The sequence below is a fragment of the Gracilinanus agilis genome, chromosome 3 (assembly GCF_016433145.1).
Source record: "Gracilinanus agilis isolate LMUSP501 chromosome 3, AgileGrace, whole genome shotgun sequence".
Classification (NCBI taxonomy): Eukaryota; Metazoa; Chordata; class Mammalia; order Didelphimorphia; family Didelphidae; genus Gracilinanus; species Gracilinanus agilis.
Genome location: NC_058132.1, coordinates 355,557,904 through 355,574,584, shown reverse-complemented (window position 1 = coordinate 355,574,584; position 16,681 = coordinate 355,557,904). Strand labels below are relative to the sequence as shown.

Sequence of the window (16,681 nt, the reverse complement as noted above, 5' to 3'; positions counted from 1 at the left end):
GAGTCACCAATCAGGAGAATGAACCTTGGGGTGGAGATTTCTCCAGGGCTGAGAAGGAAGCGGAGAACTTAGAAGAGTATTGAGCCAGGAGACAATAGTCTCTACTAGGGACAAGAAATGAAATGACTACTCAGTTGAAACTTGGAAAGACATTTTCCTAGGTGTCAGGAAATTCTTCTCTGTTTTGTGTGGTGTCTGCTTCTGATGGGGTACATACAGAATGGGATGACTTGTCAGCGATAAAGAGGTAATCCTAACATCCCATCCAGCTTTTGTTAATCTCTATCCAGGGAATTCTGAGACCTGATTCTTTAAAGGCTGATGGGGAGACATTGGAGGTCAACTCAGAGGACAGTCAGACAAGGAGATGATTAAATTGGACTTTCCAAGCAACAGGGTGCACACCCAGTCTGCACAAATTTGTAGAGGGAAATACCTAAAAGTTTGTGAGTTCGGTGGAGGATTTCTTTTTTTCACCATCCCATACTAACCCAATAAAATGGAATACCATCTTGTGACCACTTCATTGGCTTAGCATGCAAGGTTGTGGTGGGAGGGAGGAAGGAAGTGATATTTCTCCTCTGAGTGATTCAGGGCTGTGCAATCCTCAGTGTGAAAGGAGAAGTTAAATGACTTAAAGACTTAAATTAATACCAACAGGTTTAATGAGTCAAGAGAAAGCTCAAAGACTGCATAATATACCTTTCTAGATTAAATTAAAGCGAGTTATCACCTCTTCTAAGTTATAGCTAAGGGCAAAGAAATGATTTAAGTTTTATCATGAAGGATTTAAGTTGAGTAGAGTTATTAAATTCTGCTAAGAGTTACAGAGACCCAGGTTCTAGTACTACTTCTGATATATGGTAGCTAAGTGTTTTTAGGCAAGTCACTGAACCTCAAAGTACCTTTACTTTACCTACTACCTACTCCCTAGGATTACTTTGCCAAGAGTATGGACAGATTGCTGATATATATTGGTAAAAGGAATTTCCACAGTGGAAATGACCTATGCTGATAAAATCTGATCCCTCCCAAAAAAACAAGTCAGATCAAAACAAGACAAAGAAAACAAGATTTTGAAGGGACATTACGGAGTTAATGTCTTTAAAACCAGACAAGGCTCTTCTTTAACTAAAAATAAATTTGATTGTTAAAAGCTTTTCATTTCACCTAGGTTTTTCCCTTTCTCCAACTTTTTTCCCTCTCAGAGAACCATCTCTTATAACAAAGATTTTTTTTTAAAAGAGGGGAAAAAAACTGGCAAAACCATAGTAACATATCTAAAACCACCTGATTTGATGTATAATGTTCTACATCTAAAATGTATAATTTTTAAAATCCTTATATTAATAATATGGAAATGGGTCTTGATCAATGATACATGTAAAATCCAGTGGAATTGCTCATTGGCTACAGGAGGGAGGAAAAAGGAGGGAAGGGAAAAAACATGAATTATGTAACCATGGAAAAATATTCTGAATCAATTAATTAATTAAATTCAAAGTAAAAAATAAAAATAGAATAAATTTTAAAAAATTCTTATTTTCTGTCTTAGAATCAATACACTGAGTATTAGTTTCAATGCAGAACAGTAGAAAAAAATCTCAGAGTTTAGTGACTTGTCCAGGGTCATACAGCTAGAAAGTGTTTGTGGATAAGTTTGAACCCAGGACCACCCATCTCTAGGTCTGACTATCCACTGAGCCATCTAGCTGTACCCCATCTAGCTGCATTGGGAAAAAGTGAGACAAGGTTACAAAGAAATTTAATATGCAGTCTTTAATTTTCCTTCCTTCCTATTCTCTCCTCTCCTCACCTCTCCTATCCTTCTTCTCCTTTCCTCTCCTCTCCTCTTCTCTTCTCTCCAGTTAGGAAGTGTATGAGGTCAGACTGGAATCCAGGACCTCCTGTTTCTAGACCTGGCTCTCAACCCTCTGAGTCCCTTAGCTGCCTCTTACAGTCTTTAATTTCAAGGAGGCTGAGGACATTCAGTTGTCCTCCATGATGTAGGAATTCAGAAGGAATGCTCTCTTAGGACTGAATGATTAAGGATGTGCCCTAAAAATGGTGGAACCTGAGCTGAGCCTTGAAGATTAGATAGAATTGGATAGTCAGGTGAGAAAAGAGGAGTTTTCAGGCAAGGGAAATGGTATGTTTAAAGCTGCTGCTATCATCCAAACAGTTTCCATTCTTGATTATAGTCAATGTTGGAGCAATAACTAACAGTGGTGGTTCCCAAGTCAGAAAACACTAGACATATTAGCAGATCTACTGGGGGTGAAGATGATGGTGGATCCAGGTTTTGACACCTCCTTTTTGGGGGAAGATCAAAGATCTTAGGGAGCTCACTTGGTACAGATTTGTGCACGCTCAATATTTCATGTCAGCTTGCCCTAGTTATGATTGTTAACTACAGGACTAACCCCTTTCCCAAAGGATCAGGACCTGAGAGATGGGGATAATCCTAGCATTAGCATAGTGCTTATGGCTCTTAGTACTTTTCATGAGAGATTTTTATTTGGCAGGATGTGTATTCCATGTGTGGAGATTTTCTCTCTTAGTTAAGTGTAAGCTATGGAAAGGCCTGCTGGACTGTTCACATTTTTGGAACACTCTTATAAGTTTGCTTCACCACCTTTTTCAGTTTTAGCTGATCATACCCTTCTATTTCCTAGGTTATAAGACAAAACTCCTGGGAATTCTTCAAGAGACCTGTGAAGGAGAAGTCTAAACTGTGGATGGCAATTGCTTCTATCTTCATAGGCTTCATTTTAATAATTATTGTAGGCTTGTTGCTCCATGAAGGTAAGAATTTTAAAAAAAGATAATTTACTATCTATATCTATATGTCTATGCACATATCCATGTGTGTATATAAATATATATACACACACACGTGGATATGCGTGGATATGCATGAACAGCTAGGTGGTACAGTGACACTGGGTTTGGAATCAGGAAGACTCATCTTCACGAAGTCAAATCCAGCCTCAGTCACTTGCTAGCTCTGTGACCCTGAACAAATCATTTAAGCCTGTTTGCCCAAGTTTCTCATCTATAAATTAAGCTGGAAAAGGAAATGGCAAACCAATCCAGTATCTTTGCAAGGAAAACTCCAAAATGGGGTCATGAAAGAGTTGGACATGACTAAAATGACTCAACAACAACAAATATGTATACTTATGCATATACATGATTCTCATCTAGGTTGGGTTGTTTTATGCTTTTTCAATGACCTAGATTTGGAGCTACATAATATGAATATGGAACTGGTTTGGAAATTAGAGACTTCTCTAGATTTAGAAAAATAAAAGGCGCTCTCCAGTTGACACATGTTTAAATGATATAAGCAAGCAATTTTGAGAAGATATCAAAGCTCTCAATGGTCATATAAAAACACTCTAAGTCATCAATAAATAGAGAAATGTAAATTGAAAAAAGTCTGAGTTACCATCTCATATCCATCAATTTGGCTAAGATCAGAAAAAGGAAAATGACAAATGTTGGAGGGGATGTGGAAAAAATATGGACATTAATGCACTGTTGGTAGAGTTGTGAACTGGTTTACCCATTCTGAGAATAATTTGGAACTATGCCCAAGCTATGCTATAAAACCCTGTACTCTTTGACACAGAGTTATCACAAGTAGGTCTGTATCCCAGTGGGTCAAAGAAAAAGTATAGGCCCAATATGTTCAAAAATATGTATAGCAATTCTTTCTGTGCTGGCAAAGAAATTGGGAATTGAAGGGATGTCTGTCAACTGGGAAGTGGTTGAACAAAATGAGGTATACAGTTGTTCATGGAAAACTATTGTGCTGTAAGAAATGACAAAGGGAATGGTTTCAGGAAAAAGTTGGAAAAGCTTATATGAGTTGATGCTGCAAATGAAGTGAGAAGAACTAGGAGAATATTGTATGTGATAACAGCAATATTGTGCAATCATCAAGGGGGAATGACAACTGCTCTGATCGATACAATAATCTGTGACCATTGTAAAGGACTTTTGTGAAAAATTACTGTCCATGTTTGGAGAGAAAACTGAGAACAATTAGTGAAGACTGAAGAATATTTTCAAATTTTATTTTTCTTCCTTTTTATTTTTTTCCACAACATGACTAATGTGGAAATGTGTTTTGCATGACTTCATATGTAAAATGGGTATGATATTTCTTGCCTTCTCAGTGGGTTGGCTGAAGGAAGAGAGAGAATTTGGAACTGGCAATAAAAATAAAATAAAAAATAAAGCATGCCCTGGTGGGAGTATGGGGGGAGGAGAATGGAAATTAGGGATTTAACATTAACATATAGAAGAGGTTTGAGATGGATTTATTTATGCACCAGAGAAGGAGTTAGAAACCCTGGAGTCTAATTCTCTTGCTGCAATCTTGTCACTCAAGCTTTCTGAAATTATTTCCTCATTTGTACAATCAGAATGGTAATCTCTGCCCTACCTCTTTTGGAGTGTGGTTGAGAGGATATGATTATGTAACAGATGAAAACACTTTGAAAACTGTAAACCTGTCAAAGTTGAAGAATGAAAAAGATAAGAAGGATGCATGTGGGTGGGACATAAGTAAATATTAAGTCACAAAGCAATTGAATATCGGTGCAGAAAGGATTAAAGACTTAGGGGGAGTAACAGAAACATTCCCATCTTTTTAGGGACTTGATATCTGTGTTCAAATATTCCAAAAGACCTGGTGAGGAAGGGGATTTTATTTGTCATGTTTGACCCCAATAGTCAGAGCTAGAACACTGAGCAAGAGTGGCAGACAAATTTTGGCTTGATTTTGGGAAAAAATCTTGTCATAAAGCTGCCCAACACTGGAATGGAGTGTAGCTAGATGGAATCCCCCTCACATGAAATCTTTAAGGGGATGTGACCAAAATTAGAAGGGAAGAAACAAATTGATGAAAAGCCTTTGTAACAGAAACCTCTGACTAAGGTCTAATTACTCAAATTTATAAGGAGCTAAATCAATTGTACAAAAAATCAAACCATTCCCCAATTGATAAATGGGCAAGGGACACAAATAGGCAATTTTCAGATAAAGAAATCAAAACTATCAATAAGCACATGAGAAAGTGTTCTAAATCTCTAATAATTAGAGAAATGCAAATCAAAACAACTCTGAAGTACCACCTCACATCTAGCAGATTGGCTAAAATGATAGCAGGCAAGAGTAATTAATGAATGCTGGAGGGAATGTGGCAAAATTGGGACATTGATGCATTGCTGGTGCAGTTGTGAACTGATCCAGCCATTCTGGCTGGCAATTTGGAACTATGCCCAAAGGGCTTTAAAAGGCTGCCTGCCCTTTGACCCAACCATACCACTCCTAGGTGTTTATATTCCAGAGAGATAATAGGGAAAAATACATACACAAAAATATTTATATCCACTTTCTTTGCCGTGGAAAATATCTGGAAAGTGAGGGGGTGTCCATCTATTGGGGAATGGCTGAACAAACTATGGTATCTGGTGGTGATAGAATACTAATGTGCTCAAAGGAATAACGAACTGGAGGAATTCCATGGGAACTGGAAACATCTCCAAGAACCAATGCAGAGTGAAAGGAGCAAAACCAGGAGAACATTGTACACAGAGACTGATACACTGTGGTACAATCAAATATAATGGACTTCTGTACTAGCAACAATGCAATGATTCAGGACAGTTTTGAGGGACTTATGAGAAAGAAAACTATCCACAGCCAGAAAAAGAACTGTAAAAGTAGAAACGCAGAAGAAAAACATATGATTGATCACATGGTTCAATGGGTATATGATTGGGGATGCTGACTTTAAATGATCACTCTATTGTAAATATTAATAGGTTCTGAACAACGATACATGTAAAACCCAATGGAATTGCTTGTTGGCTCCAGGAGGCGGGAGGAGGGAGGGGAGGGAAAGAACATAAATCATGTAACCATGGAAAAATATTCTAAATTAATTACATGAATAACTTTTTTTAAAGGGGAAGCTAGATTAGCCATGTTATGGTAGCAAATTCTTTAGAATGCAGGTTGGAATAAATGGTTGTTGGGTTCTATTTCAACTCAAAAAAATATTGTAATTCCTTAAGTGGGTACAGTAGATAGATGGCTGGACCTGAAATCAGGAAAACTCCTTTTCTTGAGTTCAAATCTAGCCTCAGACATTTACTAGCTGTGTGACCCTGGGCAAGTCACTTAGCCCCGTTTGCCTCAGTTTCTTCATCTGTAAAATGAAACAGAGAAGGAAATGACAAACCACTCAAGTATCATTGCCCTAAATGGGGTCACAGAGAGTTAGATGTGAGTGAAAACCTAATAGCAACAACAAAAATTCCCTAGTATTCACTGATCTTTCCTAGGAGTCATGAAACACTTTAATCAATTAACAAGCATTTTTAAAAAGTGCTTACTATGTAACTGGCATTGTGTCTAAGTGCTGGGAGTATAAAGAAAAAGCAAAAGCAGTTCCTGCCTTCAAGGTGCCCACATTCTAATGAGATAGGCATTATGTACATATATCGTAAAACAAGATCCATAATCAAAGGGATTTACTGAGCCAGTTTATGAGATGAAATTGTTAAATTTTTAGTGCAATCATTTATGCCTCAAAAATCATAGCTACAAATCTAGGCTTGATTTATTATTTTGTTGATTGTCTAGTAAAAAAAATAATGGAGAAAATGTTAATGTTGATTAAATTTAGAAGTGTGTCATGTACACACACACACACACACACACACACACACACACTCTTCCCCCCTTTTGAGAGCTGGTTGTTAAACACTGAATAGCACATGTCTCTATACATGTCTGACATTTTAGTAGGGAAGGTATTAGTAGTTGGAGACCTGGGAAAGACCTTCTGTAGACATTTGCCTTTGAGCTGAGGCCTGAGGGAAGCCCAGGAATTCTGAGAGACTGGACATGAGAAAGAATCTTCCAGGTATGAGAAAGAGTTTGTGCCATGGCATAGAGGCTATAGAAAGAGCTCCGTGTGTTAAGAATGGCAAGTAGGAGAGGAAGCTAGGTAGCTAAGTAGATCGAGAGTCCTGGGTTCAAATCTGACCTTTGATAATTCCTAGCTATACTGCTCTGGGCAAGTCACTTAACCCCAATTACCTAGCTCTTCTGCCTTTATTTATTTATTTATTTATTTATTTTTTAATAAACCCTTGTACTTCGGTGTATTGTCTCATAGGTGGAAGATTGGTAAGGGTGGGCAATGAGGGTCAAGTGACTTGCCCAGGGTCACACAGCTGGGAAGTGGCTGAGGCTGGGTTTGAACCCAGGACCTCCTGTCTCTAGGCCTGACTCTCACTCCACTGAGCTACCCAGCTGCCCCCCTTTATTTTTTATTCTAATAAAACTTTATTTTTTTTCAAACACAGCCACAGAGGCAGGACCTCATGTTTAATATACACATTTTTCTTTTAATATAAAATAAAGTTACAACATTTTATTTTTTTGATGTGGAATTTAATCCCATTTGTACAAGGACTTTGGCAGCAGATGGGAGTGTGTATATGACAGCTGAGGCTGCTACTGGGAAATTACCAGGGGATAGGAAGGTTGAGAGGGGTGAAAGCACCAGTCTTACAGAAGCTTCATTCACACACCTGGAAATACTCATCCCTGTGTCAGCCAAATACCCCAACACAACATAGATGGAGACTTTCACCTAGCAATGGCCACTATAAATCCAGTATGAGGGTATCCCTGGGTTAGGCAAACCCAATATGTGAAAAATACAGATTTACAAAATTAGACCAATTGGAGAGATTATTATTGTTATTATTTTTACAAAAATTAGCTTCAGGATGCTTTAAAATAGTGAACTTCCTTTAGTGTATTTAAAAATAGAGATCCACAGGAGCAGCTAGGTAGCTCAGTAGATTGAGAGCCAGGCCTAGAGACAGGAGGTCCTAGGTTCAAATTTGACCTCAGACACTTTCCAGCTGTGTGACTCTGGGCAAGTCACTTAACCCCCATTGCCTAGCCCTTACCACTTTTCTGCCTTGAAGCCAATACACAGTATTGATTCCAAGACAGAAGGTAAGGATTTAAAAAAAATTAAAATAAAAATAGAGATCTAAGTTTCACAAAATTTTTCAGGAAAATATTCAGTAAAGCAAATCCACCCATTCTTTAAAGTTTCAATTTTAAATGGTATTGTACCTATGGGCTTCCCCCCCCCCCCCAATTGAACTGTTGTTCCCCCTAAGGCAATAGAAGAGTCAAGTCAAATGTAAAAATTACCTAGTTCACCACTGAGAGTAGGTGGAGGTAAGTAATGTGCTGGGTGTCTAAAAGTCTTAGGGTAGTTTTAAGCAGTTAAAGTTAAAACCATAGCAAGAATTTTTTGAATATCTTATGTAAGACTGCAAAGATAGGAAGGAGGCAGTTGTGAAGAGCTTTTAATGTCAAACAGAATAGTTTATTTTTTATCCTATAGGTAATTGGGAGCCACTGAAGTTTATTGAGTAGGAAAATGATAGGAATGATCTGGTCATATTTGTGTGTTAGGAAAATTATTTTGAAGCATGTAGAGGATAGATTGGAGTTAGCAAGACATATGAGGCACTTACTTGCCTTTTGTCAGATACTCCTAAGAAGCATGAGAAAATAAGAACAGAAGACTTGATAGTCTTGGGATGATGTCTGGAGAATCTTTTTAGCCTCTTGATTTGAAGACTCGTTTCTTTTTTATAAGGTTGAATGATGAGTCCATTTAGGAAGACAACGTTTGTGTAGAATATTTCTACTTTGTGTAAGAAAGAATTGTTTTCTTGCCCCAGAATAAATCCTTCCTAGTCTACTTAAGGGATAGAATGAGTTCTATTACTGCAAAGAACTAACACTGTGTAATACTAAGTATAGGTAGATACCGAATAAAATGATTACATGATATTACACATCCCAACCTGTGCTCCCGTCCTCACCTCAAAGCATAGTTTGGGATTTTTATTGTTTTATGACATGTTTAAGTGATACTATGAGGAATAGATCTGTTTTTCTTGAGCAGGGAGTGAGTCTCAGAAGGTAGCTTAATGATATCATTTGCTATTAAAAGACGGACAGGTTTCTCAAGTCCAAAATTTCTAGTATAAGGTGACTCATGGGAAAAATTCTAGTCTGTTCACAGAGGTCGATGCCAAATTTCTGAGTTGCTGGATGACAAAGACATGGTCTTGTATATTTTGGTAACTTTCATGGCCCCCAGCACAATGCCTCATATACTGTAGAGTTTCTCTAACTATGCCTATCACATTACCTGAGGGAATCAGATTATCTTTCTCTGAAGATCTCTGTCAATTAGTGCTGTATAAATGAGTAATGCCTTTTTACTCATCCTCCTCATTCAATAATATTATTCAACCTTCTTTCCCTTCTGTTATAGGAAGCTATGTCTCTTTTCCTAAGCTAATCCCTACCCCAACTTCTCTTGAACCTTGCTCTAGCATTCTACCAGTTATCTGCTCTCTCACTATTCCATTCGTTCATTCAGTAAATATTTATTGAACACCTACTGCTCAGGGTAATGTGTGAGTCATTGTAGGGAAAGACACAGTCTCTTTCTGGTCTCCTTGGTCCTCTTGAGCTCAGCCATGCTGAGAGTGCAGGGACTACTTATGGGTCCAATCCCATTGCAGTGCAGCATGGGAACTTTGACCCACTCTTTTTGACCTGGACAAGCTTGCTCTTATTAGGCAATCTGGTGGCCCTACACTCCAGGAGGCTTACCATACTGATATTGGATTTATGCGGACACTTGATTGTCTTAGCCTTACTTTAGCTCAGAACTCCTGAACTCAAGGAATTCATCAGTCTCAACCTTCTTAGCAGCATTTGAAGATCATGTTCTGCCATACCCAGCTACTCCAAGCGTGTGAAAAATTCCTCCAATGGAATAAGTGGATGAGCACAATTTGTTCCAATGACTGTGAAGATAGTCAAAGCAGGCTCTGTGGAGTGTTTAGAGCTTGGTTGGACATTGCAGATGTCAAGGAAGAGAAAGCAAGGCTGACACTTTTGGGCAATCCTGCCTCACTTAAAACCTATTTGTAAGCAAGTCAAGACCACCTGTGATGGCATTGATCCTCTTCAGAAATGATGGACAAACAACAACAGTTTTAGAAATCAAATCCAGCAAATATTTATGAAACATCTGCCTTATACAGGGCACTCTGATAGGTGTTGTGGATATAAAGGTGAAAGATGAAATAAGATAGTTCTTTCTAAAAAAGCTTATGGTCTAGTGGAAGAGATAAGGTAACTTCAGATAACTGTATAACCATTTAGCATACAGAGTCCCAAAACTCTTAGTGCTATTTTAACTTTTGGGACTTTGGGGACACCCAGTATAAATAAATACACTCAATTCAAATTAATACCTTAAGCCCAACTGCTATGGAGGATACCTGAGCTGGGCCTTGAATGAACTTTGGTTGAGTGATGTGATCTGTGGATCTCACTTTCTTCATTTGTAAATTAAGAAGTCAGGTACATATTGTCTCTGAAGTCCTTTCAACTCTAAATATGTCATCCCAGGAAAGAAGAGACTTCACTGTGTTTTATGTGTGTGGTGATGGTGAGGGTCCATGCCAGTCATGAGCAAAGCCAAATTTGGAGAGAGCAGGATAAAGATAGGAGATGGAAAGTAGTAATTTCAAAATCATTTAAAACATTCTGAATTCAACAAATTCCAAATAAAATAAGTATTTCTATCTACATGGGAAAACCGAGAGAGAGAGAGAGAGAGAGAGAGAGAGAGACAGACAGACAGACAGACAGACAGACAGACAGACAGACACAGACTCTACACAAAACCAGCAACAACATGGAGTTTGTAGGTACCATACAGTGTGTGAAGAAGAATTATTTGAGATAAGCCTAGAAAGGTATGTTGGAGCTAGATAATGAAAGATTTTGAATGTTAGGTTCAGAAATTTATACTTCTAGCTCCATGACCCTGTGCAAGTCACTTAATCTCATGCAATCTTTTTCTTTATCTGTAAATGGGGAATGATAACAGCACCTACCACTCAGGGTTTTGTTTTTTCTTTTGATCAAATGAGTTAATATAGGTAAGCCTTGAAGCACTATATAAATCCTGGCTTCAGTATGGTCACACATAAGCATCAGAGGCTAGACTTAAACTCAAGTTCTCCAACCCCAGAGCTAATTTTATTTCTTTTGTAGAGCACTACCTACCAAGAACATTAAACTCATTCTTCTCTTGTCTTCCTCATGAACGTCATCTATGCTTCTGCCTTCAACTACTACCTCTGAACAGATAGTACCCAAAGTGATAGCTCTGTTTTTCGAGCATTTCAGTTCCCAATCTCCAGTGGTCTGCAAAATATCTTAGTTTTGATGCCCCACCACCATTTTGAAATGAATACATATAAAACAAAATTCATCATCTTTTCCTCCCAAATCTGGTCTTTCATTCTCCACATCCCTCATTAAATAAAGAGAGCTGGGTTCTGATCTCAGCTGAGTGACTTTGAGTAAATCCCTTAACTTTTTTTAGATCTTAGTTTCTGCAGTAAAATGAAAGCATTTGACTAGATTATCTCAAAGTTTCCATCAAATTCTAAAAAAATTGTCTCTAGATTTCTGGCCTTGCTGCCATCATTCTATCCTTCACTCAATATGGAAAACTTGTAGTTTCCCTTGGTTTTATTTTAACGCCTCCACTTACTGCCAATTGCTAAATCCTGTTATTCCTTCCTTGGCAATGTTCATCACACATTCTTTCCTTCACATTCCTGCTGCACCCTGGGTTAGGTTCTCATTACCTCATGTTTGTACTTTTGCAATGGGCTCTAAATTGGCATCTCTACCTGGAATCTCTTCCCCTTTTTGATATATTCTACATTCCCCTGCTAGATAATTGTCCTAAGAGATCACTTGGCATATTTTACCCTGCTGCACATAATTATTAGTGCTTCCTCATTATCTAGAGGAGAAATTATTGGTCTTGTCTTTAGCATATATCTACAATCTTTTCAAGAATCCTTACTTTAGATAAACTGATCCCATCCTCCACCCCACCACCACCAACCACCTTCCACCCCCACAAAAAGTGCTTTTTAACCTTTGCACAAACTATTTCTCTTTACTGGAATGTCATTCCTCTACATTCCCTCCACTTTTCTCTTTTCCACTCCCAGATTGTTTAAGCTCTAACTTTCCTTTAAAGGTTTATCTTATCAAATGAAGTAATTTGAGTAAGACACTTTGCAAATCTTAAAAGGCCCCATAAATGCTAGCTGCCATCATTATTATCATTGCCATTTTCATTATCATCATCGTTGCTGTTGTTAGCTGGGCTCCCCTTTATGAAATCTTTCCTAATTGCTCTTTTTCCTTTTCTCTTCATTCTTGTAGTATTTATCATTTGCACCATTCTCTGGGTACTTGGAATTGAGCATCTTTTGTGCATATGGTTTATCTTGCCTATTAGATTATGAGTCCATACAAGAACAGGGAATTTTGCCTTACAACTTGTTATATTCCCTGTGCTGATATCTAACACATTTCCCAATTTGTTGGAGACATTTAATAAATATTTGTTGAATATATGCATTAAGACCAATATGTGTGGCCCATTCAGGGTAGATGACCTATAATCAGGGCTTGTTGGAGATCCCTACTGAAAAAATAAATATAGGGGGGTTTGATAGAATTTGGTATAAATGAGGTATAAATAAAGTATCAATAGGGTATCTAACTGGAGTATCAAACTGCTGGGTCCTTAATTGTTGGTGATGGGCCAAATCACCAGATCTGGGTAAGGATGTTCAAGGAGAGGAAATTAGGTAACATAACATGGTTTATTTAACAAACAGGAACAAGTAAAGAAGGGAGTGGGATTAACTCACTTAAACAAAACTTGGATTCCCTCCCCTCAAGGTCCAACAAGGTCTCTACACTGACCACACTAAAAATTCCCCAGCTGCCTTATTCAAGCCTAACCAGAGTTCCTATGAAGATATTTAAATAAAGGAAAACCAGAAGGTGAACAGGTCCAGCTAAACAGAGTAGGGTCTCATGTCTGTTGTTCTCAGTTAGGTTCCTCCAGGAATCCATTTGTTAACAGCCAGTAAAACCCAGTTTGGAGAAGGAGTAAGGATTTTGACACCAGCATCCACCACTGTGTGTCTCTACCTATAACTCAACCAAACTCCAGCCAGTGACTCTTGATGGCTGTTGATTTCACCAAAGCAGGATACACAGAGAGAAACCAGACACCCCATCCAAGGGAAAGTCCAGGGAGTAACTGACTCTTAGCCAGCCAACCACCCAAAGTTCTGGAATCTTTCTTTTTTTCTCTCTGCCTGTCAATCACCTTCACTTGCTTTCTAATTTCCTATAACACTACTTAGCCATAAACTTTCATTTGACCTTAGAGATTAGAGGATTAGAGGATCCTAGATTTAGACCTGGAAGGAACCTTAGATGTCCTCAAGCCTAGTGCCCAAAGATTGAGGCTTAGAGAGTCAAAGTGGCCCAAGATCATAGGGCCAAGGAGAGTCAGAAATGGGATTGGAACACAGGCTTTCCTGACTCCAAGTCCAGCCCAATATCTTCTCTACCACACTGCCTCCCATTAGAATACTTAAATCCTGCCTGTGTTCTTTTTATTTCCTATAGAAGGAATGTGACTCAAGAAAGGTAAAAACCAATAATTTTTCCTTTTCATGCCTCCTATTTGCCATTTTTCTGGGAGACAGTTAAAATGTGGTTTGGGATTTCTTTAATAGACCATCTGTCACACTGTGGTTTAGCCTATTATGGACAGCTTGTCTTTTCAATGGCTCCTACAGGCCATTACTGCCAGGTTGGGTTTTGTTAAAAGGGGTTACCTATAAGCAAGAACTGAGTTTCTCCTACCCATTTATTTCCCAGTGCCCAAGAAGTAGTACTCCATAGTGCCCTATTCCAGTGGCGTAATGTTGAGCAAAGGTTGAATAACTGGTTATTCATCCACAGTGCCAGCTTTCAGATCCAGAATTTGTTTTTCCTTTAAATTGAACAGGCTAAAAAAAGTTAGCTAATAGGAAGAGCTCCTTAGAACATAAGTAGAAACACAAAACTCAGTATCTACAGTAAGAATATCATTCCTAACACTGTAGAACAGTGCAGAAGCCAAGTTTCAAAGACAGTTTTTTGCTTAGTAAATATATTGTCAATATTCTAATTCCATGTGCCAAGTCCAAGGCAAAGACTGCTTTAAAACAAAGCAAAACAAAACAAATCAAAAGCCTCCCCATTTTTAAAGTTGTGTTGGGAGATGGAGTGGAATGACTAGATGTTCTAAAACAATTTCACTTATTCCTTATTTTCACTTTTTTTCCCTGATGATGCAAAAAGTGAATCATTATAACATTAATGTTTTTTAAGATAAAAATATATGTACAGCTTTTTGTAAAGAGGATCATTTTCATTTACAAAGAACAGAAAAAAAAAATCAACCCCCTCCCCAAACTAAAGACTTTCTCTTGCAACAAATACAATCCAACAAAACAGATGCATGCTTTGCCTGTGTCAGAAAATGTTTCTCATCTGCACTTTTGGTCCTTCACTTCTCTGTTAACAGATGGGAAGTAGAACTTATGTATTATTAATCTGGAGTTGTGATGGTTTACTGACTTGATTAGAGTTTTTAAGTCTTTCTAAGTTGTTTTTCTTTAGTGTTCAGTTGTTTCAGTCATGTCTGATTCTTCTGACCCCACTTGGGCTTTTTTGTTTGTTTTTTGTTTTTTGTTTTTTTTTGGCAGAGATACAGGATGGTTTGCCATTTCCTTCTCCAGATCCTTTTACAGATAAGAAAACGGAGGCAAACAGGGTAAAGTGACTTGCACAGAGTCACACAAGTCAGTAAGTATATGAAGCCAGATTTGAACTCAGGAAAAAGAGTTTTCTTGACTCCAGATTCAGCATTCTATCAACTATGCCACCTAGCTGCCCTATTTTTAATTTGCAATGCAATAATTGTATAAATTATTTTCTTGGTTCAGCTTACCTTACCCCCTAAAAAAAATAAATGAACAAATATGTATATTCCTGTGTTTCTTTGGATCTACCCCTTCTGAATTCTTATGACACAATGATATTCTATTATATCCATATACCATAATTTATTTAATTTTTCCTTCATTGATGGATACCATTTCCTTCCTACAAAAAAAAATACTGTGGGGCAGCTAGGTAATTCAGTGGATAGAGACCTAAGCTTAGAGATGAGAGGTCCTGGGTTCAAATTTGACTTCAGATACTTCCTAGCTTGTGACCCTGGGCAAGTTACTTAAACCCCGTTGCCTAGCCCTTATTACTCTTCTATCTTGGAACTGTTACTTAGTATCTATTATAAGACAAAAGGGAGAAGTTAAAAAAAAGATCTACAATAAAAGTACATAAACTGTGGCCTTATCCTTTATCATAACACAACACTTTACCTTCTATACAACAGCCATTAGGATATGTGTATAATATATTTCAAAAATCTATTCTCAGTGATTATTTTGATTGAATTTCCTTTTTTTTTTGACATTTTAGTAACCCACATGGATGAAGATGAACATGAAATATTTGAATTGGCATCTAATAAGACATTCTTGGTCACAGTAAAGATTCCAGAACAGTGTATGGCTAAAGAGAACTCATTGTCTAATGAGCTCAGTGAAAGGGTAACTGCACCTTTTTATATTCTTTAATTTAACTGTTTATAGTTAACATGGAATTGCAGCTTCATGATTGCATAATTAACCAATTGGCTTTGGTCTTGAATTTTTTTTCTTGATTTGGGCAGAAATAAAAATTTACAAGTGTTTTTATAAATCTTCATACGTTGTTTGAGTATGTTTATCATTATCATTCTTGTAAGGAATCACCTTATTATTCTCTCCTCATTCTTTCTTCTCCTCTTTGTTCAGAGGTAAGAGTAGATGAATAGGGGATGATAGTGATTGACCTGTAGCCAAATGCATCAGGACTGGCCCAATTCTTTGATAGGTTGAAATTGGGATTCATATTGGACTGGCCTCAGGTTTGTTTTCTTAGAACCCTTGCTATTTCTGTCCCAATTTTAGAAATTCCTAAGCCTAACAATCTGAGAGAAATGAGATTTTTTTAAAAAAGCATATTGATTTATTTTGTTTTTAAGCCACTTTCATTACTCAGCATAATAAAAATAAAATAAAATAAATGATATTTATTTTTATTAATAAAATAAATAACATTTATTTCATTAGTAAAATAAGTACTAATACTTATTTTAATTAATAATATAACCAATTTATTTTTAGTAAAATAAATAATACTTATTTTTGTTAATAAAAGAAATAACATTTATTATTAATAAAATAAGTAATAATGCTTATTTATTTTTTTTATTAATAAACACTATTTTAAATGATGGAGATTTTAAATTAAATTTTATTTTTTTGATATTTGACAAGCATCTCTTTATTCATTTATTTATTTATTTTTGTTTTGAATATTTTCCATAGTTGCATGTTTCATGTTCTTTCCCTCTCCCCCAAACCCTCCTAACCCCCTTAGCCAACACACAATTCCACTGGATTTTACACGTGAGATTTTTTTTTGAAGAAAATAATCAGTTTAGTGAAATTAACTAGCATAAGAACTGACTCTGATAGTATATACAATATT

At 37.1% G+C, this 16,681-nt stretch overlaps 1 protein-coding gene across 1 annotated transcript in view; it reads left to right on the top strand.

Annotated features, from left to right (window-relative positions):
• C3H3orf52 (chromosome 3 C3orf52 homolog) overlaps positions 1-16,681 on the top strand; it is a 36,680-nt gene that overhangs the window by 8,209 nt on the left and 11,790 nt on the right. Inside the window, exons 2-3 of the mRNA XM_044669186.1 lie at positions 2,676-2,805; positions 15,566-15,696. Of these exons, the coding sequence (XP_044525121.1) occupies positions 2,676-2,805; positions 15,566-15,696 (261 nt within the window). The remainder of the gene's footprint in view (positions 1-2,675; positions 2,806-15,565; positions 15,697-16,681) is intronic.